Below are 26830 nucleotides of genomic sequence, written 5' to 3'. Positions count from 1 at the left end.
AGAAGAGATTAATTAAGATAAGGGTATTTTCCAAATAAATTTAAAATTAAATTAGGATATTAAAGTACTACGTTTATTTATCCTATAGTAGTGATTTTTGCACTCCAGGGAGCCCCTCCAAGGTTCCGTAGGAGCCACTGTGGGAGGAGAGGCTGGGGGAGGGCAGCGAGACTGTTAGGTACCCAGATAGAACAGACAGAATGTTTGCCCTGCGTGGCCCGCCTCCCATCCGTCCCCTACATAGCGAGGCAGAATAGAGACGGCAGTGAGAGCTGACCTTGGGTGAGTGCTTTGTGTATACCAGACACTGTTAAGGTGAGAGAAAGTAATCAGGAAGACAACACACGTGTGCATGTGCGCACACACACACACACACAATTTGCAGTAAGAGTTAATGCCTACATAATAAAAAGGGCCTACATAAACTCTACTTCTGGCCTATATAAACTCAGGAAGCTTTGCAAGATGAGCTAGATATAGTCATGTAGCATATACAGGAGATCAGAATGAGCCCAAAGTAACTGTTTGCTCTGTTTTATAAATTAAGAAAGAAGGCTAAAAAATCAAGAAAGAAATTGGCCCTATTAGAAGAGCCAGTTCAGCAGAAGGATGTTGCTGTCCTAGATGACTGGTTTTCAACCCTCTCTCTGCTTTTTAAGCTCTGAAAGCCTCTTTTCCCAGGAAATTGTATGATACAGAGTTAAAACAAAAAACTTATCAAGGGTGGTGTGGGCTCTGGTCAAGGTGGGGAAGCCTGCCTGTAAAACATGTTGGTGCTTGTGGTGTTCCCTCCTGGATTTATGGTTGCTTTGAAAACGTTGCCTCAAGGTGGTTTTCCTGTGGAAACACTTCAAGCAGCCAGGACACCCGTCGTAGGTGTGGGCACGAGAGCTGTTAGACACCTGCTGGCAGGTGTGCTCTCCACCAGTGTTCAGCGAAGTTACCTTGCAGGGCTTTCCCCAGTGTAGGCAGATGGGTAATATTCTAGAACAGAGGTCACAAACTGAGGACCAGATGCGTTTTGTTTGAATGCATGCCAATCAGAAATATTTGCGCTACCATTGAAAACCGGGAGATTTCATGTAACACTGGGGATTCTGGCCTCTCCAGAGATCTGGCAGCCTTTGTCACTATTGACTAGTGGCTGCAGTTTTCAGATGGGGCCTGAGATGTCCCATTTGCCAAAGCCCCTGACTCCCTCTTGTTTCTAGATACTTGGTCCATTGCATCATTTGGGAAATGGGTCTGGCCTGTTCAGGTCTTCTGTTTTTGGTGATACTGGCTTACTATTTCATACATGTATGTGAGGCTTTTAATCTTTTAAATATACGTAGTGTACATTTAATATGTACAATATGTAGCATATAGCAGAGTACACAGTATGGAGTATATATATGTATTGTATGTATTTAAAGATCGAGGATCAAACTGGGAAGTTTAAGGTGTCTCTTCTTTGTTGTTCAGTTTTTCCACATGTAACCCTCTTGTTATTTTATAGTTGCAGTTGTATTCAGAGGCCAGTGTAGCACTTCTAAAGTTGAATAACCCCAAAGATTTCCAAGAACTGAATAAGCAGACGAAGAAGAATATGACCATCAATGGAAAGGAACTGACCATAAGTCCTGCATATTTATTATGGGATCTGAGTGCCATCAGCCAGGTAAGGGATGCAGAGATTGTTTTAGAACCCGAATTGAGGGCTTTGATTATTAAAGATTTATGAGTCACTGTATTAGAAGAAGGAAGAGGGCTTACTGAGAGGTCACTTGATTGGCACGTCTCTAATTTTCCAGTCACTGCCATTGGTTTATACTAATTGAACGTGACCTAGAATCAGATCCAAGAAATTTTTCTTCAAAAAATGTGTGAAAGAAATGCTGTTTTTGTTGTGCTGTTTTAAATATGCTGAGTGTTCTGCATTTTTTGTAATGTGTAAAAGCTGGACACGGTCTTTGGAAGTTCGCTGGCGCTCCCTGAGTGCGGAAGGGACAGCTGGGAGGGGCAGGTGTGACTTAGGCGCATTTTACATCTTTCTGTGCCCCATGCTTTTCTCAGTCTAAGCAGGATGAAGACGTTTCCGCCAGCCGTTTTGAAGATAACGAAGAGCTGAGGTACTCACTGCGATCTATCGAGAGGCACGCACCATGGGTTCGGAACATTTTCATTGTCACCAATGGACAGATCCCATCCTGGCTGAACCTCGATAATCCTCGAGTGACAATAGTCACACACCAGGTAGTGACTCGCCATGTGTCACAAGGCTGCGATTTCCTGTTCTGTCTTTTGCTGTTCTTTGTCTTGTTCCTGATTCCATCCTCTTACCCATCTCACCTCCATTTCCACCTTCCTTTAATCCTTCCATTCGCCTCCCTCCCTCCCTTCTTTACAAAAACAAAACAAAACAAAAACCTCTCATCCGCCTTCTCTCTCTTTCTCTTTTTTTTCTGTTAAAAGGATGTTTTTCGAAATCTGAGCCACTTGCCTACCTTCAGTTCACCTGCTATTGAAAGTCACATCCATCGCATCGAAGGGCTGTCCCAGAAGTTCATTTACCTGAATGATGATGTCATGTTTGGAAAGGATGTCTGGCCGGATGATTTTTACAGTCACTCCAAAGGTCAGAAGGTGAGTAGCTAAGAGATGCCTGGCTTAGAAGTCACTTAGAAGTTACAGACAGGAAATAAGGAAATCAGTATATATACCATATTCACATTTGATCAGACAAGCATTTTTGAGTGTTAAGCTCAGGAAAGTTAACAATCAGGGAGTGAGAAGACTACAGTAGGAACTTCGCTTCCCTATATTCTCACCCAGGACCCACTCTACATTTGCTACTACAACAGCAGAAATAGCAAATAACCGTGAAACACAAAATCATGTTTACCATGTCAGCAAAATGCCCAAGATAGAAAGCTCAAAGTAGTGCTTAAAGACAGGGCTGAAATTTCACTGGAGGCAGCCGGTCTCACTCTGGCTTTGAGGGGCAGGATGGGAAAGTGGTCACGAGCACAGATATGGGTGCCAGCTGTGTAGCACTGTCGTGGGTGATGACCTGGCCTCTAGGTTTCCTGTCTGTGTATTGGGGGGAACAGGAAGACCCTGGTAGTGTTGTTAGAAGGGTACAGTGATCAGTTGGAGACTTAGCACCATGAGCTTGTAAGTTCTAGAACTCTGTCAAGCTATGGCTTGACAGGGGAGACAGACAAAACTAGTGACTGTGTACAGCGATTTCCGTGCCAGTAGGTGTGCCCTGGGTGCGAGGAGTCGGAGCGCCAGAGAGCGAAGTCACACTGGGATAGGGACTGAGATGAGCTTGGAAGAACAGGAGTTAACCAGATGAAGAAAGACCTTGCAGGTAGTTGCACCGTGCAAAGATACGGAGATTTTAAAGGGGAATGCATTTTTCAAAAATGATTTTAATTTAGAAAGCAACCATACACCATGTCAGTTGTTCTGAAAGCAGACAGGTTCACAGCTCAGAATGCTGTGCTGGATAATTCATCACAGGACCTCGCGTATAAGGATATTGAGAGTTCGTCTGCCCCCCCTTTTCAGCCTTGAGACGAGACGGTGCATGAATCTGCTTAGGAGTTGACAACAGTGTCACAGAAAAGCAGTGACTTGTGTGCACACTTTCCACCTGCACGCTCTTGAACTCGCATTTAAGTTTGGCATGTTGCTGCTTTATTTCAAAATAGATCATTTATAAAACCATGTTGTAAGACTGACCCGTAAGTTGAGTCCTTGTCTCCTTTCCTTGAGCAACGGAAAAGAGTAAATGTGCCGGGTAAGACCCATCAGCAGGGCAGGACTGAGAAACTACCACAGGATGGCCCTGAACGCAGACCTTTTCTAGAGGCTCAATTTGTTTTGTTTTTCTGTTAAAGGAATCCTAATTTAAGAATAAAAAGTGTCAGGGGACTTCCCTGGTGGCGCAGTGGATAAGACTCTGAGCTCCCAATACAGGGGGCCCAGGTTCGATCCCTGGTCAGGGAACTAGATCCCACATGCATGCTGCAACTAAGAGTTCGCATGCCACAACTAAGGAGCCGGGAAGCTGCAACTAAGGAGCCCGTCTTCTGCAACTAAGACCTGGCGTGCAACCAAATAAATAAATAAATATTTTTTTAAAAAGTGTCAGAAACCAGAAACCACTTTATTTTCCCTCTGGTTTTATCATAGGTTTATTTGACATGGCCTGTGCCAAACTGTGCTGAGGGCTGCCCGGGATCCTGGATTAAAGACGGCTATTGTGACAAGGCTTGTAATAATTCGGCCTGTGATTGGGATGGCGGTGATTGCTCCGGTGAGGGTGTGTTCAAATGTAACTTGTCCATGTTGACAGAATTTTTTTCATTTGTCGTCATTATCAACCAGGTACAGTGACTTAATTAAACGTTCTTCGCGTATTGAAACAATCATCGTAGACTCTTTGGAGGTGATGACTGGTGTCCCCATGTGGCCCAGTTTATTCATATTGTTATTGTTGGGGGCATTTTCCCATATGACCCTACACTTGAAAGTGTTTTTTATTATTCAAAATATGAAAATCAGTTATACCCTTAATTATGTGAGCTTGAGAGTAAGAATCGCTCTCACTGGTTCCTGTCGGAGCTCATGGCCAGTGGCCCCTGGAAGCACACTACTCCAGGTCAGTGAGGGACTAAAGAGATGCAGAAGAAATAAACATCTCCTCTCCTCAGCATCTCTTCTCCCTTTCTTGTACACTAACATTTAGACTGTTGAGGATAACAAGTTTTTACATTTCTTTATTGCCTTTCAGTTTATAAAGCATCATCCATTATCCACTTGAATTTCTTAGTCACCAAAAGAAGGAGAGTAGGTGCACAGATAATTCTCATCCTACTGCATTTGAGGAAACAGGTTTGGGAAGGTGTTGGAAGAAACAAAGCTTGTGTTTCAGTCAGCTCTATCAGAGGCACTTTTGAAAGATACGAACCGCTGCAGGGAGAGAACGTAGACGTGCAGGAGAGTCTCTGCAACGCGGAGAGCTCGGGGACAGAGCAGTGACACTTGGTCACGAGCTGATTGCCAGTGTTAGGACATGTTCTTGTCAGTCCCGAGAGTCACGGTCTTCAGAATAATCTGATCCTCCATACACATCTGCATGTGCCCCCCTTGAGCACATCTGAGGCCTGTACTTCTGGGTTGCACAGATGTAAGTGCCGAGGCCTGGTCATCCCACGCCCAGTCCACTGGCAACTGATGCCCCCTTTTCAGATTGTCTCTTTTTAAGCTATGTAAAATCTTCTGTTAAAGAATGGGGTGAACCTTTCCTGACTGAAATTCATGCATCGGTCTTGAAAACACAGCTGAGAAATAAGGAACTGGCTTTCTTCCAAGACTGTAAGCACAGCAGGATTCTGTTTTCCTCCTCTCCCTCCAGGTAACAGTGGTGCGGGTCGCTATGTAGGAGGAGGTGGGGGCACCGGGGGCATTGGAGTCGGACAGCCCTGGCATTTCGGTGGAGGAATAAGCGGCGTCTCTTACTGCAATCAAGGATGTGCAAATTCCTGGCTGGCTGATAAGTTCTGTGACCAAGCCTGCAATGTCTTATCCTGTGGCTTTGATGCTGGTGACTGTGGACAAGGTATATTTATTGCCATAAAAACGTATTTAGGATAAGGGGATAACAATCTTTCATAAATAGAGGGGTTTGGATCGTTTTTGTTATTTAAAGTAATAATTCTCTAGGTATCCCTTTCCCAGCCTTGCATCCAAACTAGTTGTGAGTTATAAGAGGGCACAGATCTTTAGACAGCACGAGACACTGAAGCTGCATCTTTTCCTGTTACTGCTCTAGTCTGATTTTTTTTTCTTTTTTTTAGTAAGCAGATTTATCTTAGCAGATTTATCTTACATGGTGAAGGTTTAATTTGGGAACAGTGAAAGGAGACCAATAATTCATTAAATAAGCTTGGTTTGAATACTGGATCTTGTTGATAGCTTATTAATGGCAGTCCTTTTGGTCAGAAAGTTGTCTTTTTTTCAAATGGACAAAAAGATGGAAGTTGACCATTGGAATTCGCTGTCCTGAACCGTGCCTTGTCTCTGTAGTGAGTCAGCCTCAGCATTCCATGTCGATAATAGTGATTGCTTCAGAAAGTAAAAATGAGCCCTATACCAGTAGCTTTTGTGTTAGAACTTCTGATGATTTTAAAGTCCATTTAAAGTCACTCTTAGAAAGTGAAAACTCAAACCCTAAGAATTAAAGGAAAAGGGGGAAAATGCGTAGTTTTTTAAAAATCATGTTTGTGTTTTTTTCCTTTAGATCATTTTCGTGAATTGTATAAAGTAACTCTTCTCCCAAACCAGACTCACTATGTTATTCCGAAAGGTGAATGCCTGCCTTATTTCAGCTTTGCAGAAATAGCCAAAAGGGGAATCGAAGGCGCCTATAGTGACAACCCAATAGTCCGACATGCTTCTATCGCCAATAAGTGGAAGACCATCCACCTCTTAATGCACAGTGGAATGAACGCGACCACAATACATTTTAATCTCACATTTCAAAGTACAAGTGATGAAGAGTTCAGAATCCAGATAGCAGTAGAGGTTGACACAAGGGAGGAGCCCAAACGGAATTCTACGACCCAGAAGTCTTACCAAAGTTTGGTTAGCCCCTCAGCTCTTCTTCCAGAGGTGGAAATCCTGTTTGAGGATATCCCCGAAGAAAAACGCTTCCCCAAGGTCAAAAGACACGATGTTAACACAACAGGAAGTTTCCAAATGGAGGTGCAAATTCCGCTGGTCAATATTTCACTCCTTCCAAAAGAGACCCAGTTGAGCCTTAATAACTTGGATTTGCAGCTAGAACACGGAGACATCACCATGAAAGGATACAATCTATCCAAGTCAGCCCTGCTGAGGTCGTTTCTGATGAACCCACAGGATGCAAAGTTAACAATAAATCACCCTCTGATGACAGAGCAAAGAAATGACAGTTTGGAGGCCCCACTGGAAAAACAGGCTCACAAAAGCATCTTACCCAGCAGCTTAGGAACATCTGAAAGATTCCAGGGGTTATTGCCTTTTCCAACAGTGACAATGACAGTGAATGGCCACTCCCAGAGCCAGACTCCACCCCTGGACTTAGAAACCAAAGCAAGATTCAGGTCCAAAACTGTGACCCCGAAAGTAGGAGGTGGAGGTGTGTCAAAAGAAAAGCTCTCATCTCTGATTTTCCCACTGGAAAACAGGGAGACACAAAAGGTAATCACAGGGAAAGAACAAGAGAAGAACAGAATGGAGGAAAATGCTAACAGTTACCTAGGTGGTAATGAAGTATTACCTGGAAGAAAACTGCAACATTACACAGAGAGTTACCTGGGCTTTTTGCCATGGGAGAAGAAAAAGTATTTCCAAGATCTTCTTGATGTAAGTTACATCCAGCCTTATTGTTTCCCATGCTCAGGAAAAATAAATAACCTTGTAAGTGGTAGTGATATAATAATAGCTACCATTCATTCAGTACTTCCCTGTGCCCGCCACTGGACTCAGTACTTTTCTTATGTGGTTTCATTTAATTGTCCCAATAATTCTAACAATAAAACTACCTTGTAAGGGTCTGCTATCATTGTCCCCATTTTGCAGTTTAGGAAGCAGCCTTCATGTGAATGAGTAAGGGATTTAGCCAGGGGCATACCCTGAGTCCATAGTAGAACAGGGATGGTATCTTTACTTGGCATGTTGCGATATCAGAAAACGCTTTTGAATACCTCGTGCAGTCAGATCTCATGTTTTTCAAACTTTACTAATGAAAAACCCGAGAGGCAGATAAATTCGTTAGCTTTCCCGACATCACAACAGCAGGTGAGGGTGAGCCCAGAGCTCTCCCTCCTGTACCACGGCCTCCACGGTGCCCTGGGGTCCTTTGTACATCTCACAAGCGCCGTCACTGTGCTGACTGCCGGGGAGTGCAAGATGGTGAGAACAGTTGCTGCTCTTGGAGACTCAAAGAGCAAGCTGGGAGGACAGATTTGTGGGCAAATAATTGTGGCAGTGTGATAAGTGTCTGCGGAAGTATGGACAAGGAGTCCGAAGGGAAGATTCCTTAACTCTGCCTGGAGGTATTGGGGGAGGCATACAGGAGGACACGCCCTGTGAGCTGACCTTGGAAGGGTGGGGCTGGATCGTGACCAAAGCACAGCCGTGAGTGGATGTTAGGCTGGGGGAAAGTGATGAAGAGAGGCGTTGTCTCATTCCTCTCATGGTCTTCAGGAAGTATATTGTCCCTGCCATGGTAGCATTTACTAATTGTTAAGCAAGGGGCTGCAGAGTTCTTGCCTACATTGATTTCCTCATTCTCCCCCGCTCCCTGCTTTTTAAATTGCAAAAGTACTATAGGCTAATGGTAAAAATCGCAAGCAATGCAAAAAAACAAAAAAAGCAGAAAAAAAAAAAAAGGGAAAGGTCTGTCTCCTTCCTTCCTTAATCTCCTTACTTGAGACAGTCACTATGAATATGTAGTTTGGTGGGTATTCTTCCAGTATTTTTCTATAGATATGCAGACATACTATATAGTTTGTTTTGCAGCAGTGAAGTTATATATATTGCTCTGCAGTTGCCTTTGATGTGGTAGTATGTGGGCAAATTGCCATTGTTTATTTTTAACAGCTGTAAGTTGCGTCCAGTGTTTTTGCAAGTACAAATACCTAATGTTGCAATAAATATTCTCGTACATATATCTTACTCTTGAGGAAGTTTTATTTCTGTAGGTAGAATTGCTAGGTTAAAGGGTCTATTGCATATAAAATTTAACTGTCTTTCTTAAATATTGCACCCCTTCCTCCTTCCACAAACAGTATGCAAGCGTGCTTGTTTCTCCACAGGACTAACCAACAGCAGTTAATAGCATCTATATTTTCATCAGTTTGAGAAGCAAAAATATTTCGTCTTCTGTAAAGTGTGTTCAGGTTCTTTGCCAATATTCTTTGCCCATTCATTCAGTTTCGCCTCTTACTGGTTTTGATAGGGTTCTTTACATTTCATAATGTTAACACTATTATATGGTGAAACCAATTTTGTATTCTAGTCTTTGTGTTCAGAACTCAAGGGACTTGCTGCTTTGATGTCACCAGTAGAAATAACTTGATACTGAAAGCACTATCAAATTTATTGTAAATCAATTAAATATTGCATTGAAATTGGCTATGAAATCTCATGATCAATGACTAGTCCTTAAAGAGTACCCTAAAAGCAGACCTCCACCCCACAGCTGTTGTTCTCGAGCCGATGTTGGCGATACTTTCACTGAAATCCAGTTTGTCCTGATGTTAGGATGCTTGAGGAGACCTGTTAGTGCTCGTTTCATTTGCCCCTCAGGACAGTTAGTGACTAGTTATTACCAGGTGACATAAAGTAGTACCTCTGTCTCTTGTTAGCACAGGGCACCTGTGCACTAAACACAATGCTGTGTTGTGTGGAATTCTCTTTTCAGGAAGAAGAGTCACTGAAGACACAACTGGCATACTTTACTGAGAGCAAGCACACAGGGAGGCAACTAAAAGATACGTTCGCAGATTCCCTCCGATATGTAAACAAAATTCTAAATAGCAAGTTTGGATTCACGTCTCGGAAAGTCCCTGCACACATGCCTCACATGATCGACCGAATAGTTATGCAAGAACTGCAAGACATGTAAGTCTTGCTTGTGTTTGAGTTGTTTGTGTGTGCTCAGAGCCAAGGTTGCTTGAAGTTTACATCCTTGCTATGCTGCGTTTATGGCTCTAACACTTGATGACTAGTATGTCGAAGGTATTATCTAAATAAGTGGGAAGGAAGATTCTGACTCCACAAGTGTTAGGTACTGTATATATCTTAAATATCCAGATCTTATGGTATGCTACATTTGGACAGGTTCCCTGAAGAATTTGACAAGACGTCATTTCACAAAGTGCGCCACTCTGAGGACATGCAGTTTGCCTTCTCTTATTTTTATTATCTCATGAGTGCAGTTCAGCCACTGAACATATCTCAGGTTTTTGATGAAGTTGACACAGACCAATCTGGTGTCTTATCTGACAGAGAAATCCGCACGCTGGCTACCAGAATTCACGACCTGCCTTTAAGTTTGCAGGTATTGTCATTTTTTTTCCCCTAAACTTAATGACATTTTGAATGAAACTTTTACATTTGATACTTTCTCTCTTTCCCCTACATACTTCAATGGAATGCAAGTACAAGTAATTCTTCATATTTAATGAGGGGGTTCACAACTAGTCCATTTTAAATGCCAGGATTAAAATCAAATTTGAAGTTCATATTTTATAAGATTTTTTTTTTTTAGGCTTTTAGTAGGGATTGTAATTGTATTTTCTGGAGACGAGGCAGACCATACCTGCAGATAAGATTCTCGTGTCAAGCTCATTCAGGGCCTTCAGGTGTGGCCGAGTGGAGATCTTAGCCAGGCCCACGGTGTTGCAGAGCCCCTTCTGTCATGGCATCCTTTAGTCCCAGGAGTAGGACACTCACTAATGGAGAGCTCCAAGATGAATCCAGCTGCAGGACACCCATCTGGTGATCCCGTGGACCACCTTGTGTAAAACGGTGCCTCACAGGCCCGTATGTTCTACTTTGAGACAAAGATGAGTTATTTGTATTGTTTCATTCTGCTCTTTTTAGGGTGTCTTTAAGAATCATATAGTCAAACCCTCTTTGACGATAACGCTTAAATTTTGGTGACTTTAACATTTTTATTTTTAAAACCACAGTTGTTACTTGTAATGTATATAGGTTTATCCTTTTATTTTTGCTTTGTTAGGACTTAACAGGTCTGGAACACGTGTTAATAAATTGTTCGAAAATGCTTCCTGCTAACATCACTCAGCTAAACAACATCCCACCAACTCAGGAAGCGTACTATGATCCCAATCTGGTGAGTGCCATGGGTTCTTTTATGTAAAGTAGAACGTGTATCCTTATCGGGTGTTAGTTACATCATTTCTGTAGAGCACTTGAAAAACTAGAAGCAGGCTCTGTTTATAGGTCTTTGGTGGAAATCAGTAGCACAGATAATCCAGAATCATTCATATTTTTCTTTGGAATATCTTTTTTTCCTCCCTAATGGATGTTAAGCTAATACTGAGATTAGTTGCTTATATTCTGTAAGCAGACATCCTGTTCACTAAGGATAGCGGAAGGTAGCGCCAGAGTATACTCACTGGCTTGGGAGAACAATCCTGAGGTTAAACATCAGGCGGAATCCCATCTTTCATCAAAGCTCAGTTGCTTTGATGCTGGCATTTTCTGGATCTTACCACTAGGGGCAGTGGATGATCTATACACAAGTATATCAGAGCAGCATTTGGCTGAAATGATTGGAAGACTCTTGCTATCTGTAAGATGCATCCCAGCTTCAGAGAAATGATAATGTGGAAAAAATGCATTTAGAATTGATGGACCAAGGATATAATACAGCCATTATGTGATGCTTACAGTTAATTTTTACTGATATATATGGAAGAATGTTTATAAAATAAAATTAGGTGGGGAGAAAATGGGTACTGCCATATACAGAATACGGTTTGAACTATGGAAAACTCCTGATACCTTCACACACATCCCCAAAATTAATGAAAATGACAGTAGGTTAAATTATAGGTAGTTCTTTTTCTTTTTTTTAACATCTTTATTGGAGCATAATTGCTTTACAATGGTGTGTTAGTTTCTGCTTTATCACAAAGTGAATCAGCTGTACATATACATATATCCCCATATCCCTTCCCTCTTGCATCTCCTTCCCACCCTCCGTAACCCATCCCTCTAGGTGGTCACAGAGCACCGAGCTCATCTCCCTGTGCTATGCAGCTGCTTCCCACTAGCTATCTGTTTTACATTTGGTAGTGTATATATGTCCATGCCACTCTCTCACTTCATCCCAGCTTACCTTTCCCCCTCCCCGTGTCCTCAAGTCCATTCTCTACGTCTGCGTCTTTATTCCTGTCCTGCCCCTAGGTTCTTCAGACCTTTTTTTTTTTTTTAGATTCCATATCTATGGGTTAGCATATGGTATTTGTTTTTCTCTTTCTGACTTCACTCTGTATGAAAGACTGTGTCCATCCACCTCACTATAGATAACTCAATTTCATTTCCTTTTTATGGCTGAGTAATAGTCTATTTGTGTGTGTGTGTGTGTGTGTGTGTGTGTGTGTGTGTGTGTGTGTGTGTATGTTTTGTTTTTTTTTTTAGATCATGCAGCGTGCAGTCTTGTGTCCGGCTTTTTTTTTAATAACATAGGTAGTTTTAATATAAATTTATTTATTTTTATTTTTGGCTGCATTTGGGTCTTTGTTGCTGCGCACGGGCTTTTCTCTAGTTGCAGCCAGCAGGGGCTACTCTTTGTTGCGGTGCGCAGGCTTCTCATTGGGTAGCTTCTCTTGTTGCAGAGCATGGCCTCTAGGTGCGTGGGCTTCAGTAGTTGTGCCACTCGGGCTCAGTAGTTGTGGCACTTGGGCTCAGTAGTTGTGGTGCAGGGGCTTAGTTGCTCTGCGGCATGTGGGATCTTCCTGGACCAGGGCTTGAACCCATGTCCCCTGCATTAGCAGGCGGATTCTTAACCACTGAGTCACCATGGGAAGCCCCATAGGTAGTTCTTAATATCGTTTTTTCACACTAGTATTTTCCATATTTTCTATAATGAATAGACTACACTTTCATAAGCATAATAACATGTATTTAAAAAAAACTGACCATCTTGCAAATGTTCAAGCCCTGTAATTAACTGCAGATGTTTGTAAATGAATGTAGAGAAGAGTAATGAATCAGTTAAAAATCTGATTCCTGAAAGAAGGCAGTCATTCCTTTGGCATTCATTGCACACGGCAGGGATGGTATTTCTCACTTGTGTTCTCGGAGGGTCCTGGGAAGCTCCCTCATGAGGAGACAGTGTGAGGGGCAGCCCAGCAGCTTTAGTTACCCGTAGACAAACTAAGTATTGCTGATCATGCGTTGGTTAGTTTAGCATATGACATGGGTTTGTATACAAATGTGTCACTTAAAGCCAGTTCTCTAAATATTCTAAAACGTAAAACTATGAAATCAACAAAACTGAGGTAGAGGTATAAGACCTGGTGTCAGCCCTAAGGGATTTTCCTCTAGTGGGGTAAACAGGCATGAATCAGCAGGTGGAGACTAGTCCTGGGTTGCGGGTTCTCGGGAGGCCTCGCATGGAGCTGATGCGCAGTCAGGCTGATAGGAGAATGGCAGCTTGTCTTGTGAGCTGCAGCAGCTTCTTCTGGGTCTTTGGCGCAATCCAGTAAAAATGCTTTGTCAGACCCAGAATGTTATACAGAGATGTTAGTAGTTCTTTACAAGCGTGGTCTTAATGATTAAAAAGGCACATTTGTAATCACTGTAGGTGTGTTCCCTGCCTCCACAGAGAATAGAATCAAAGTTAAAAAAAAAAAAGTAGATTGCATAGGCTAAAAGACATTCTCAGTTTTAGGACTTTTCAAACAATGATAAAGCTCTTTTCTGTTTTCCCCCAATTTGGAGTTACCCCAACAAAGCTAATATAGTCAACTCTAAATCATCCAGAGGTCAGTGTCCTGGTTTAAACATTTTTTTATGTATTTGTCCAAATAAAGTTCTACCAGTTATCAGAGATCTGGGTACACCCTTTCTCCAGGAGGGGAACAGTAAGCCGAGGGTTCCAGGCTGCCCTGACTTGTCTTTTCTGGTATCTTCTTGGTGGGCAAACCCAGAGCACTGGACAGAGGGGGAAGAAAGGAGAAAGTGTGCTGGGCTCCTAAACCATCTCCGCTCAGCCTCTCCCCTGGACCAGGCCTCTCTGGTCTTTACTGTCTTCGGGACCACGTTGTGATCGTACTGACAGGTTGCCTTAGAGGCACTGACGTCACCCCAGGTCCAGGGAGCTTTGCGAGTGGCTCAGCCTGTTTCAGTGCTCACTCCAGACTTGTCTTTCACCATCTGTATTTCCACATCCGTCCTTTCACTTGTCTGTCTTTCCTTCTCTATAAACTTTGGTTTCCTAGTAAGATTTTACAATTACCAACCCCTTGCACTGGTACAGAACTTAGAGAAGAGTGTTCTTTTCTAAGGAAGATGATCTATGCGTAGAAAACAGTTATTCATCTTTCCCTTTTACAGGCATGATGAAAGGTTCTTGAGGGATTTTAGGGCTTTTTTTAAAGAAATGCACACATATTCATCTATTAGAGTATTTTACTGTTTTACCAAATATCTGGCATGAGGTTTAGAATCAGCAAATATCCTTTGAATGCTAAGGATTAAGTAAGTAGGGGCTGCTTTCCTAATGGTTATAAGTTAGTCTTCAGGCTTATGCAAATAAAGCTGTTTAGAGCATAAGTACTAATTATACAGACAGCATTAGTTAACATTACTCGAGTGAACTCTTAGCCAAGGTGTTGGCTTCATTACTGTAATTAACTGTGATTACACACAGGATAAAGTATTTTCTAATTAGACTATAAGAATGACAGCTTAGCTTATGAGTATCATATAGACCACTTCATTACAGTTTATCTTCGAATTTATTTTCATTTTGAAAAAATTATAGCAATCACTTATAAGACTGTTTTAACAGATAGTGTGTAGTAATGTGTGATTAAAATAAAACTTTATTCACAATAACAGGCAATTAGCATGCGGGCCATAGTATGCCAATTTGATTTTTAAGAATATTACATTAAAATAGTCATCTTGGGCTTCCCTGGTGGCGCAGTGGTTGAGAGTCCGCCTGCTGATGCAGGGGACGCGGGTTCGTGCCCCGGTCCGGGAAGATCCCACATGCCGCGGAGCGGCTGGGCCCGTGAGCCATGGCCGCTGGGCCTGCGCGTCCGGAGCCTGTGCTCCGCAACGGGAGAGGCCACAACAGTGAGAGGCCCGCGTACCGCAAAAAAAAAAAAAAAAAAAAAAGTCATCTTAATTACTGAGTCTTTCTGTGCCCCCTTAAATTTTGCACCTGAGATGATGCTTCAGTTGCCTCACCCTTGTCTTTGCCCTGATATAATGTCTGTATTTTCTCGCAGCCACCAGTCACTAAAAGTCTAGTAACCAACTGTAAACCAGTAACTGATAGAATCCACAAAGCATATAAGGACAAAAACAAATATAGGTAAGTACTACATACATTTTCTCTTTGTTTAATTTAAGGATAATTATGAGTGGTATTTTCATAATTTTACCATAGTTTATTAAGCATTCTTTGAAATTTATGTGAGATTTTCTTTAGTAATATGGAAAAATTAAGTCATTCCAAGGATGCTGATTTTTTTAAAGTTTTATACAATGCTTTTCTTATTGAAATTTTATTTTACATATCCACATAAATATTTAAACTCTTTAAATATGTTTTGATATTAGATTTGAAATCATGGGAGAAGAAGAAATTGCTTTTAAGATGATTCGTACCAATGTTTCTCATGTGGTTGGCCAGTTGGATGATATAAGAAAAAACCCCAGGTACTGTTGTTGTTGTTGTTTGTTGTCGTTTTTAATTTAGAACATTTTAGGTTCACAGCGCAATTGAATAGAAAGTATGGAGGAAAAAAAGCAGTAGGACTATAGAAACGGGAGTGGCTTATTTCTGTTCGGAGCAGACGGAAATGTCTAACGGTAGAGGTAGTGTTTGAACCGAGAGATGGGAGTTGTGAGTTGAGATCGGGCCCCGCGCGCACAGGGACTAGCACGGACATCTCAGAGTCCAGTGACAGGACTGTTCAGTGAGGCTGAGGGCTGGGCTGAGGGGCAGACAGCATCATCGGGGAGGTGAGGCCAGACGGCTAGCACTCTCAGAGCATTTCTAAAAAGGTGCTACCAGAGAAGTTGTTTTGGTGGTTAGACCTGCAATTCAAAGTAAAGTTCAAATTAGCTTCTGAGGAAAAAGGAATGCTACCATAAATGTGAAAATCCAGTAAACTGCAGTCATTCTTTGGGGATAAATTCAATGTTCAGGTTTACATAAACCTTGAAAATTTCCAGCCTGGCCCCCTAACAGTTGCTCTAGTTCGAAAAAATTGGTTAAAATCTGCATTTTTGAGTTTTGAACTTTAGTGGGAAATAGGTGTTTCAGTAGTTTCTCAGAAGAAAAACCTTGGCTTATGAAATTGAATGTTTTCATCTGAGTTTTTCAAATGCTTTTGGAAGTTTTCAGTTTTATCTCTTTTAAATTATGATCTTAATTATATATGATCAGAGGTGTAAAATTTCCAGGCATTTTAAAGCCATGGCATTTTTTCTTAAAATTCTATTCTTGATTTTTGGGCAGAGGAGAATATGGAATTTTAAGAAAAATGAAAATATTTTTAATACTTATGTAGTATATTCATAAAATATTTCCTACAAAATAACAAATATTTCCCACAAGCTAAACAAACAATAAGCCATAATAATTAAGAACCACCCAGCTTGCAGCTCTTTTTGTACATGCTGTTCCCTTCTTGGAATGCCCTGCTCAAATTTTAAAAAACAAAAACAACCTTAAGAGCCAATTTCAGTACTTGCTTCTTGCTTCCCCCATTCTATCGACGTGCTTGCTCAGTCCTTGGTGATCTGTAGTGAGACCAATGGAGAATTAGAGTTTTTAGTTGTATCCTATACTTTTATGTCTTGTGCCGGTTTGAAAGTTGTTGGGCGAGAGGATTCACAGACATCTTCATGATACTTAAAGGGATAGGGTTTTGCTGAAAAGACCCAAGGCAAGACAGGCTTTTCCAGCAGTGTCTGCCGGGCCCAGATACGTCCTATAACCCTGAACAGATTTTATCATTTTTAACTCTTGTTCTGTTTTACTTTGGGGGGCTGATTTTTAAGTCAGGAGTGGAAAACCAGCCTTCTGACTGACGTACACTTTAAGGACAGGTTTATTGCATTAACAGGGAATCTAGGATAGGCGGTATCTGGGCTCCGCTGCCCTTCTCCCTTCCTGCTTGTGTTGGCTTCATCCTCAGGCTGGAGATAGGGCAGCTGCAGCTGTTCCAATGTCGCTGCAGACATAGCCATGTTCTGAGGCTATAGGGGATTGTCCCTTCCTGTGTGTCGTGTGTTGTTCGCTCCCCCCATTTCTATACCAGTCGCAGTGAAGGGGAGGGATTCACTTACGCTAGTCAGAAGCCGACTCTGGGTTGGGGTGCGGTTGCCTACCTTTTGAGTCAGCTCATGGGGGAGAAATGCGGAGCAAAATGCAAGTTCTCATTGGAAGGAGAGGGAGTGTTTGCTGGGCACCCAGCAAGGTCTGCTTTAGTTACCCTGTGTCGACACATACTCTTTGTCTCATACACATACTTTCTTCTTTAACTTTTCCCAACTTATTGAAAAATTTTGAAGATACAGAAAAACTGAAAAAAATAGTACAATAAACCCTTAGCTCAGACTTTTAAAGTTTCAGCATTTTGTTATGTCTGTCTGCTCTCTCTCTCCATCTCTCTGTATGAACACAAAAACACACAGGTTTGGTTTTTGTTTGGTTTGCTAAACCATTTGAAAATTAGTTGCAAACATCCAGACCCTTTACCCCTCATTATTTTAGCACGTCTTCTTCCTTTTTTGGCTGCATTGGGTCTTCGTTGCTGGGCGTGGGCTTCTCATTGCGGTGGCTTCTCTTGTTGTGGAGCACGGGCTCTAGGCGTGTGGGCTTCAGTAGTTGCGGCACGTGGGCCCAAGAGCACGCGGGCTTCAGTAGTTGTGGTGCATGGGCTCAGTAGTTTTGGAGCACGGGCTGTAGGTGCGCAGGCTTCAGTAGTTGTGGCTCACGAGCTCTAGAGCACAGGGTCAGTAGTGTTTAGCACATCTAAACAGAGTCATTCTCCTTTATACCACAGGACCACTAACACATATCCAAGAACCTTAACACTGACTAAAATAGAACCATCTAATAGATGGTCTATATTCAAACTTCGCCAGTTGCGTCCAGATGCCCTTTACAGCTGTTGTTTGTTTTTAATCTAGGAAACAGTCAAGCCTCATGCATTGTATTTGGTTGACATAACTCTTTAATATCCTTTAATTTAAACTTCCCCAACTTTAGAGAAGAGATAGGATAATGAACTTTCACTTACTCATCACTCATCTTCAATAAGCAGAGACTTTTCTCCTCCGTTGTCTTTTATAAGCATTTATGTTTTTAACTTTGTTGGTTTGAAATGGTATCAAGTTAATTCATTGCAATTAAGTCCATAGGTTCCCCATCTCTTTTTTTTAAACCATATAAATGTTTGCATGTGTATATGAAGAAATCAGATTATATATTCTGTAGATTTCCTGAACTTTGGACTTTTCTGATTGTCTCCCAGTTGTTTAACGTGTTTCTCTGTCCCCTGTATTTCCTGTAAGTTGGTAGTAAGATCTGAGGGCTTTATTAGACTTGATAAAATTGTAAAAAAAAATTAAAATTAAATGTACTTCAAAAGTGGTGTTATCCCTACCTACTGTTTTAATGGGCCCTCAGTTTAGTGACTTTTGCCAGGAAGGGAACCTGAAACAAGTAGGGAAGCACCACTGTAACCTACTTTTTGCTGGAACTCTAGCATCTTACAGCCTGGTTGGAGACATGTGAAGAAGTCGTCATCAATCTCATAAAATCTATAGCTATAAGGAACCATCTCTATCGCAATGATCTACAGGACTGTTCTTAGTAATGTAACTGTATCAGTTCAGAGAACTCAGTTGTAGGCATTTAGTAGGTTTTTCCCTGGATGCTAACAGAATGCTTCAGTCAGGGACATGCCAAATAGAAATTAAAATAATTCACTCCCATAGCTAGAAGGCACATTCAAAATTATCATCCCTAGTTCTTTTTGTTTTACAGGAGAGGAGTATCTAAAGAAAAATTTTACAGAACATTATTCCCCTAGAGAATCATATCAGTAAATGCAACAGCTTGGGACATAAGTCCATTTAAAATATATTTGGAATCCACACTTCTTTCGTTAGGTAAGGATCATCCTTATGATAACCGGTAGTAACCCTGGGTCTCTCTCGTTTCCAGGAAGTTTGTTTGCCTGAATGACAACATTGACCACAATCATAAAGATGCCCAGACAGTGAAGGCTGTTCTCAGGGACTTCTACGAATCAGTGTTCCCCATCCCATCCCAGTTTGAGCTGCCAAGGGAGTATCGAAACCGTTTCCTTCATATGCATGAGCTGCAGGAATGGTAAGTTTTCCTGTTTCATATACGTACATATGTGTATTTTTTCTTTTTTTAGAGTGATGAAATTTCTTTACTGTGTTATTTGCTTTCTTTGTAAAGTACACGCATAGTTTTTATTGAGCTCACTGGCTGAGCACACTTTCTGAGCCTTATTTGTCATCACTGCCATCAAAGTGGCTGCCCTGTTTCTTGAGTACCTGCTGGGCAGTATATTTACTCTTTACAATGAAAGGTGCTACTCTTGTTGCCACGTTACAGGTGAGAGCACAGTAACAGAAGTGAGTGATTTGCTCAAGGTGGAGTAGCTGACAAGTGGCAAGTCCAGCCCGATTCCTGACCCTCCACACGTTCGTTCCACTGTATTCCAAAGCTGCTTTAGACTGTTTCCTTCTTTGATTTTTACTACCAACACTTCATTAGAAAGATCATTTTATCTTTCAATTTAGGGAAATTTTTGACCCCTTGCCTGCCCGCCACACCAGGCACTAGGAACAGGGGCAAAGCCTCGGAGATACTGCGGGTTCGGTTCCAGACCACTGCCGTCCCCAGTTCACATGAAAGTTATGTTCAGACTATGTCATAGTCTATTAAATGTGCACTAGCATTATATCTAAAAAAAAGTACATTCCTTAATTTAAAAATATTTGCTAAAAATGCTAACCATCATCTGAGCCTTCAGCAAGTTGTAGTAATATCAAAGGTCATTGATCGTAGATCACCGTGACAAACATAATAATGAAGAAGTTTGAAATATTGCAAGAATTACCAAGATGTGATACAGAAATACGAAGTGAGCAAATGCTGTTGGGAAAATGGTGCCGACAGACTTGCTTGACACAGGGCTGTGCGGTGCAGTAAAGTGAGGCCAGTTAGGTGTGGTATTGCCTGTTCAAGATGGAAGGGACACTGCGCCGGCCTTCACCAGAAGCCAGCGAACCAGCCGTGACACGGAGGACGTGACTAGATAGGCTTCAGTGCTCTCAGAGTACAGAGGAGGAAGCAGCTAGTTCCATGACAGGACGGTGACATTTGGACTTGGTTTTGAATTATGAAAAGGACTTTTCCAGAAGACAGTGCTGTGGAGAGGGAAAGGAGAAATTGTGAAGGGCTGTATCTGAGTTAGACATCTTTCTTTAGAGAATAGCGGTTCCCAGGAGAGACTTTTTTAGATGTCTGTCTCATCAGAGTTCATGATTTGGAAAGATAACTTAACAGTGCTTGCGGGGTGGACTGGTGAGGAAGGCGTCTGGAGTAAGGCAGTGTTGTCTGGGAACTTGAGGCAGGGAGACAAGCAGTAAGCATTTCACTTGTCCTGGAAACAGATGGTCAAGGTGTGAACCAAGGACATGGCCCAGGGAATAAAGAGAAGCAGTAGATACAACTGGCAGAGATTTGAGAGAGGAAATTAGCAGACCTTGGCAGCTAGAGCTCTTTGGTGTCTTGCAGTTGGGTAAGTGAGACAATTAGCACGTGTATTGCTACTATGTACCTATTTTTATTTTCATAAGGAGAAGTTGTTACTAAATAACTTGTCTTCTAGCAATGGCAAGGAACGGCTTCTCACCATTTTCACTTTGCCTTAGCTCAGAGGAAAAAGAACTTTGGACAGTTCCAGCTGTCAGTCCCCACCAATCCAGTTCATGACTAAATTCACCTTCAAGGGCCTACTGAATAAGAAAGGAGTGGGTTTAAGAGTAGCTGGAGGGGGCTTTGAGTTCTGTGTTGTACAGATGAGGTGAATCAGGTGCAGGTTGCTGATCTGGGGGCTTCCTTTTCCTCAGCCGCCCTGCTTCTGTGTCATCTCTCACTGTTGACCCACCAATGCCGCCCTGCTTTCTGTTGGGCTGGCCAAAAAGTTCCTTCTAGTTTTTCCACATTACGGAAGAAAACCTGAACGAGCTTTTTGGCCAACCCGATAGAAACGTCTTCCTTTGCTTTCCTTTCGTGATCCTGCACTCCTGAGTCCCCGTCATCTTCCCCTGGTTTCCTGCAGTGGCTTTCTTCCTGTCCCTTTCTTGGGAAGAGCAGCTTCTGCACTTAGAGCAGTCCATGTGGTGTGCTTGTCGCTCCTTGTAGACTGTGAGCCCTCGTCGGGGCAGAGACTGGCTCTCCCTGTCCGAGTCCACTTGCATCCGTGGTGCACAGTAGGTGCTCAGTGCATGGCTGGCTGAGGGGAGCTCAGCTCCCGTTACAGGGTTCTCTGGTCACTGGGGCAACTCATTAGCTGTGTCACAGCCTGTGGCTTCTTAGCTCTTCAAATTACACACAGATTCTGAATGATACTGTAGACTTAGAACTCACTGAGCTGGTTTTTGATCCTCTTCACGTAGGAAACACAGGAGGAAGAACAGTGCGGGGCAGGGTACCATTTGGAATATGTGACTCAGAGTAGAGACACCCGCTACCAGGCAGGTGTGAATAAGCCTGGAACTCAGCAGAGGCCTAAACCTGGCAGTTGTTAGCATAGCATATCTTCTAAGCCTTATGTTAAGCATTTATTTAATCTTCCTAACAAATTATTATTTCCAAATTACAGGTGATGAAACTGCTGTACTCCCATTTATCTCCTAGGCCAGTTGATCCCACCCTCAGGATGTCTCTTCTGTTGCTTCATTCCTTCCATTCTCACTGCCCTAGTACAGCCCTCATTCTTTTCTCTGCCCAGACTGACCGGATTGCCTGCCTCTGGCCACCTGCTTTGACATCCATCCTTCACACGGCCGCCATTTGCACCCCGATTGTGACACACACACACGCACTTCCCACAGAGTATTATGTCCAAATGCTATTGCATGGTTTTCCCGAACAGCTGCAGTTTACACCTACCTGCTTCTCCTCGGCCGAGTGTCCCTCGTGCCTCCGTGCAGACTGGGCTCAGTTGAGCAGCTTGCAGCGGCTGCTGACGCTCATCCCCTTTCTCAGCCACAGGCTCTCCTTCCCCACGTCAAGGCTCAAATGGAGTGTCCCCATCTCTGTGGTGCTTTCCTCATTTCACTGTTTTTCCACAAGACTCTGCTTTTGATAACAGATATTTCTGTCCACGTGTATGATGGCTAGTTGTCTGCACGTCAGCGCCTCCCCAGGTTTGCAGATACTTTAGAGCAGGGACTTCTCCTTGTCGCCTTGCTGTATCCACAGGAGGTGTCGGTTGGGTGACTGAGCAAATACAAATGAATGGAAGAGGGGATTTTGTTTAATTTGTTAAAAATTCTTATTTTCTTTTGAAGTCCTCTCCCCTGCCTGGGTAACTTTTACTAATTCCAATATTTACTATAACAATGAAAATCTGAACTCAGGTGGGAAATGTATAATTATGTTAACATTTTAGAATTGCCTCCAGACATTGTTTTTGCTAAACTAGTAGCTTTACTAAGTAATGATAGTTAAACCCTACACATAACTACATATTTTCCTTCTTTTCTCTCTGAACAGGAGGGTGTATCGAGACAAACTGAAGTTTTGGACTCATTGTGTGCTAGCAACATTGATTATATTTACTGTACTCTCATTTTTTGCTGAACAGGTACGTGTTATATATTTTATGTGGATGTCAAACAGTATTTCTTGGTATCATTAATCTGATTTTTTTAAGAAAATGATATAAATTCATAAGAAGAAAATGTTTATTTCTCCTGTTGGCTTATACTCATGTTAAATATTTCATAATATTCAGGCAACAGTCATAATCGCCTTTTTTTTCCCATTTATCCTCTAAATCTATAACCAGTATTCTTTGTACCTGGAGCTCAATAAACAGCTTTTCAGTTTTAGCCTGAAGTCTGCAAGTCAAACTATTTTAAACCAAAAAAACCACCTCGAATCTGCATCTGACACTAATTTTCTGTTAATCTTTCCAAACTAGTGGCCACAGCATCTTATCTTCAGGCCTCCCCCTGTTCTGCTGACGGTGCCTGGCTCGGGCACACGGCCCGTCTCCCACTTACATTTCCTTTGAGCTGCTGGGAGTTCATCCCCACACAGGCGCACACACAGCCACCTCCCAGAAGTCAGAGGGAGATTTGTGAGGTCAAAAGAAAGGGATAAGAGAGTCCTCATTAGGCCACAGCAGGTGTGAGATGCTCTGAAAAGAAAGGATTCGGAAGGAAGGGACGGGTGTCTGGGCTGACCGACTTGTGCCGGGCAGGCGAACCTGCCTCAGCCTCATTCCAGGTGACTCTCAAGTGGAGCTTTTCTGGCTGTCAGGATGGGAAGCTTACAGAGTTTACTTACAATGAGGAGGCCGGGCGCGGGGCGGCGGCCCGAGAACTGAGAGCTTTAGGGTAAATAGCCCTGGGCTGCGTGCTGCAGATGGAAGGAAACTCAGGAAATAAAGGTCTGACAGGCGAGCAGGACTGCAATTTAACCTTCATCCACTTCCCACGGAATAGAAACCTTCCTCTTGGTCTTGTTGCCATTGTTCTTGGCAAGTAAAAATCTTAGGAAAAAAATCTTAAACAGATTGTACCTGCTTTTAGAACGGAGGTCCAGCGAGGAACCTGTGAGTCAGCTGTGTGCTGGCCTGCGATGGGGGAGGAGAGGGACACTGGCTGAAAGGAGCAGCTGGCGGCCATGGAAGGAGCAGGAGGGTCTTTCTCCGCTGTCGTTTATACCTGCAGAGAATAGGGGACCAGAGAGGCAGGGCGAGAGGAAGGGAAGAGTAAATCCCCTCTCCTCCCCGACACCCTGCTCTTCACCTGCCTGAATCGAATTCCTTAACTCCTGCACACTCCCACACAAGCCAGGGCTGCCTCTTCCGCTGCCCCAGAATCCCAGCTCGTCATCCAGACCAGGGTGGTCCGGGCAAAGTTCTGCTTTCACCTCAAGATGGAGCAGTAGAAATTGAAACTTTCTTATAAAGGTGGTCAGGTTTTCTATTTCAGATGTATCATGGATAAACTGTTTCTATTAGAAGTATTTATCCAAGTTCTAAGCTGCTAAGTTATAAATGAACTTTTGTATTTCAACCCATTCATGAACTTGAAAATACAGGCAATGCCCAATGATTATTGCTGTGGTCACTAAGTATAGGAAAAAAAGTGGTGATAGAATTCTTAAAATTAAAATTCCAACTTACACATGTAGTCATTTTCAAACCCAGAGACAACATCTTAATGGCTGAAGAGTCCATTTCCTTCAGTAGAAAGACTTGACAGACACTGTGAAAATAAATATACGTGGTAATTGCTATGTAAAAATCTGTAGTTTTTATAGGTCTTAAAAAAATGAAACTTGGACCAAAGTAACTTTAACCAAAGCCAGACAAAATCAGTGGTTGGTTTCGTTTTGAGGGGAGGAATGATGTTTGCTGTCTGTTTTTTATGTATAGGACTGTGGAAAAGATTAAGGTCATAGGACCCTCAGAAAGAAAGTTAAAGTTTGTCAACCTGGAGAATTAAAATTTATTTTCTGTCTTTCATCCTTTAGTTAATTGCACTTAAGCGGAAGATATTTCCCAGGAGGAGGATACACAAAGAAGCCAGTCCTGACCGAATCAAGGTATAAAGGATCTTCATCTGAAAATCTACCTCAGCATTCACTGAGCATTTTAAAACTCGACATCAGAGATGTCTTCATGATGTAATGCTTAGCCAGCTTGGCCTGAAGAAGGAATACCATCCAGTGTAATACTTGGTTTCTGGAATGAATGTAGCCTACTGACCAGGAATTGCTTAACCAACACACGGGAAATGTGTGTGTTGAGCAGCTCTGGTTTTACTTTTAAAGCATCTGCTCGTGGACCGATCTTTCTTTTAATGAAAAGCCTCGCTGATGAGAGACAGCAATGGTTGCTATGGCAACTGAGCAGCTAACTAATATGAGAAGCCTCAGCCAGCTTGAGTGCTATTGCTAAGAGTCCCCAGTCTTGCATTCCAAAGCTTTTTGCTGTGGTTTTACATTTTGGGGTTTTTTTTGTTTGTTTGGTTTTTCCATTTCTCATTTCTAAAGTAAGTACATACTAAGTTAACTAAGTTATCCTTGCTTTTGCAAACAGTGAATCGGGATGTGTAAACATGTTTTTATAGACGTTATTTAACTAATGCAGCAGCAATATCATGTCCTATTGGCAGTACCTAAATTATGGATTTTATTAACATTTAAAACAATGGGATCTTAACACACTTACCATTATTTATGAGCCCAGTGACTGACATCTGAGACTTTGTGCTTGTTTTCTTCAGCCCCTAAGAATACTGTGATTTCATGTGGAGGCCTGATTACAAAGGGCTAGAGTTAAGTAGCTGAGCTACTTGCCAGATGTAATTATGTTTTGAAGATGTACATATTCAAAAAGAAGTGCCTCATTTTAGAGACGAGTAGTGCTGGTGGTCGTGGCCCATAACAGTGGTGTCTTCTTTAATACCCATCAGTATATTCCAGTAGCTGGCTCTCAATCAGTTTCACACAATGAAGGGTCAGGAAACTCTTTCTGTAAAAAAGCCACATGGTAAATATTTGCAGGCCACCTGTGTCTATGTTGCATATTCTTTGTTTAGTTTAGCTTTTGTTTTTAACAATCCTTTAAAAATGTCAAAACCATGTCTAAGTCGCAGATGTACAAAAACAGGCCACCAGCTGGATTCGGGCCATAGGCCATTGGTCTGTGACCACTGGGATAGAGAATTAGTATTTTTACGTGTGGGTAAGCCCTGATGTTCAGCCATGCTTTATTTATGTCATTGTACTGTGGACTTTATGTGTCCTTTTTGAACTCTGACAGGCATTTTAGATCATGATCTTAACAGTATTCTTTCAAAATGGCATACATATTTTGTAAAAAGAAAGAACTTGTAAATAACTGTGTTTGTGCTGTAAGAGTTATGTATTTCAAAAACTGAAGTCTCATAAAAACTTAAATTTTATCTGCTGCTTTGATTTTTAATCTTTGAGGAGTGAGTTCGTTATCCAGATTCAGAAATCACTTTGAGTGCTTACATGGAATGTCAGGATCTGTCCTTAACACAACTGAAATTAAGTGGAAAGCAGTGTAAGGAGAGGGTGGTAATATTACAACCTGGAGAATGTCACTGTATGGGGGAAAATAAGTTCTAAATGGGATTTATGTGGTAAAAATTTAGGGGTTATCTGGGTATCATTCTTAACATGAAGAATTCTAGAAAAGTTAAAGAAATGAATATTTGGGTGTGATGGAGATTTCTGGTCAGGTGAATACAATCCACACCTTATTCAGAGCTTAATAGATAATGAGATGGATAACAGAATCAGAATGTTCATGGAATCATTTATCTAATGATTCAGTAGAATCATTAGAACGAAAGAACCTCAGAAGTTGATGAGTCGTCAAATGGTCTTCCAGAATTTTAAAGCCTCAGAACCAATAGTCCAAATGAAACCCTCTGGAAGACCAGTATGTAACACAGAAGAGGGAAAGCTGCTCACCCTACCTGACCCCAAGGCAGTGCCTCCAAAACTCCCAGGCTTCACAGGCAGTTTCAAAGCCCCACATCTTGTATGTTATCATCGAGGACACTAGGGTCAGGAAGATTACGTGATTTGTCCAAGGTCTCACAGCCAGCTGGGGGCAGAGGTGGGCTGGAGCCCAGCTTGTCTCTTTCTCTAGTCCCCTCCAGGCCATGCCGCCTCCCCAGGACACAGTGGCATGTGCACGTGAAAAGCACACTCTCTGCGGTCCGACTTACGGGGTTTGAGTCCTCGCTC

At 42.2% G+C, this 26830-nt stretch overlaps 1 protein-coding gene and 1 long non-coding RNA gene across 6 annotated transcripts in view; one reads left to right on the top strand and one right to left on the bottom strand.

The window, feature by feature from the left end:
- GNPTAB (N-acetylglucosamine-1-phosphate transferase subunits alpha and beta) overlaps window positions 1-26013 on the top strand; it is an 85306-nt gene extending 59293 nt beyond the window's left edge. For 4 of the 5 annotated variants that reach the window (XM_067697723.1, XM_067697720.1, XM_067697724.1 and 1 more), the window contains 14 exons: window positions 1499-1660; window positions 2056-2235; window positions 2455-2625; window positions 4183-4312; window positions 5408-5611; window positions 6293-7398; window positions 9461-9660; window positions 9880-10099; window positions 10784-10897; window positions 15033-15118; window positions 15367-15465; window positions 18989-19156; window positions 22586-22676; window positions 24578-26013. In XM_067697723.1, the coding sequence (XP_067553824.1) occupies window positions 1499-1660; window positions 2056-2235; window positions 2455-2625; window positions 4183-4312; window positions 5408-5611; window positions 6293-7398; window positions 9461-9660; window positions 9880-10099; window positions 10784-10897; window positions 15033-15118; window positions 15367-15465; window positions 18989-19156; window positions 22586-22676; window positions 24578-24655 (3009 nt within the window). In that variant the 3' untranslated portion in view covers window positions 24656-26013. The remainder of the gene's footprint in view (window positions 1-1498; window positions 1661-2055; window positions 2236-2454; window positions 2626-4182; window positions 4313-5407; window positions 5612-6292; window positions 7399-9460; window positions 9661-9879; window positions 10100-10783; window positions 10898-15032; window positions 15119-15366; window positions 15466-18988; window positions 19157-22585; window positions 22677-24577) is intronic. The other variant, XM_067697721.1, reaches the window with a different exon arrangement.
- Window positions 14456-22306, bottom strand: LOC137202327 (uncharacterized). Its single transcript, XR_010932546.1, has 3 exons — window positions 21980-22306; window positions 16482-16554; window positions 14456-15846 (listed from the first exon to the last, which is right to left on the bottom strand). It is a non-coding gene; the product is annotated as an uncharacterized lncRNA (long non-coding RNA).
- Window positions 26014-26830: the final 817 nt, after the last annotated feature.

The sequence above is a fragment of the Pseudorca crassidens genome, chromosome 11 (assembly GCF_039906515.1).
Source record: "Pseudorca crassidens isolate mPseCra1 chromosome 11, mPseCra1.hap1, whole genome shotgun sequence".
Classification (NCBI taxonomy): Eukaryota; Metazoa; Chordata; class Mammalia; order Artiodactyla; family Delphinidae; genus Pseudorca; species Pseudorca crassidens.
This window is presented reverse-complemented; position numbering and strand designations above follow the sequence as displayed.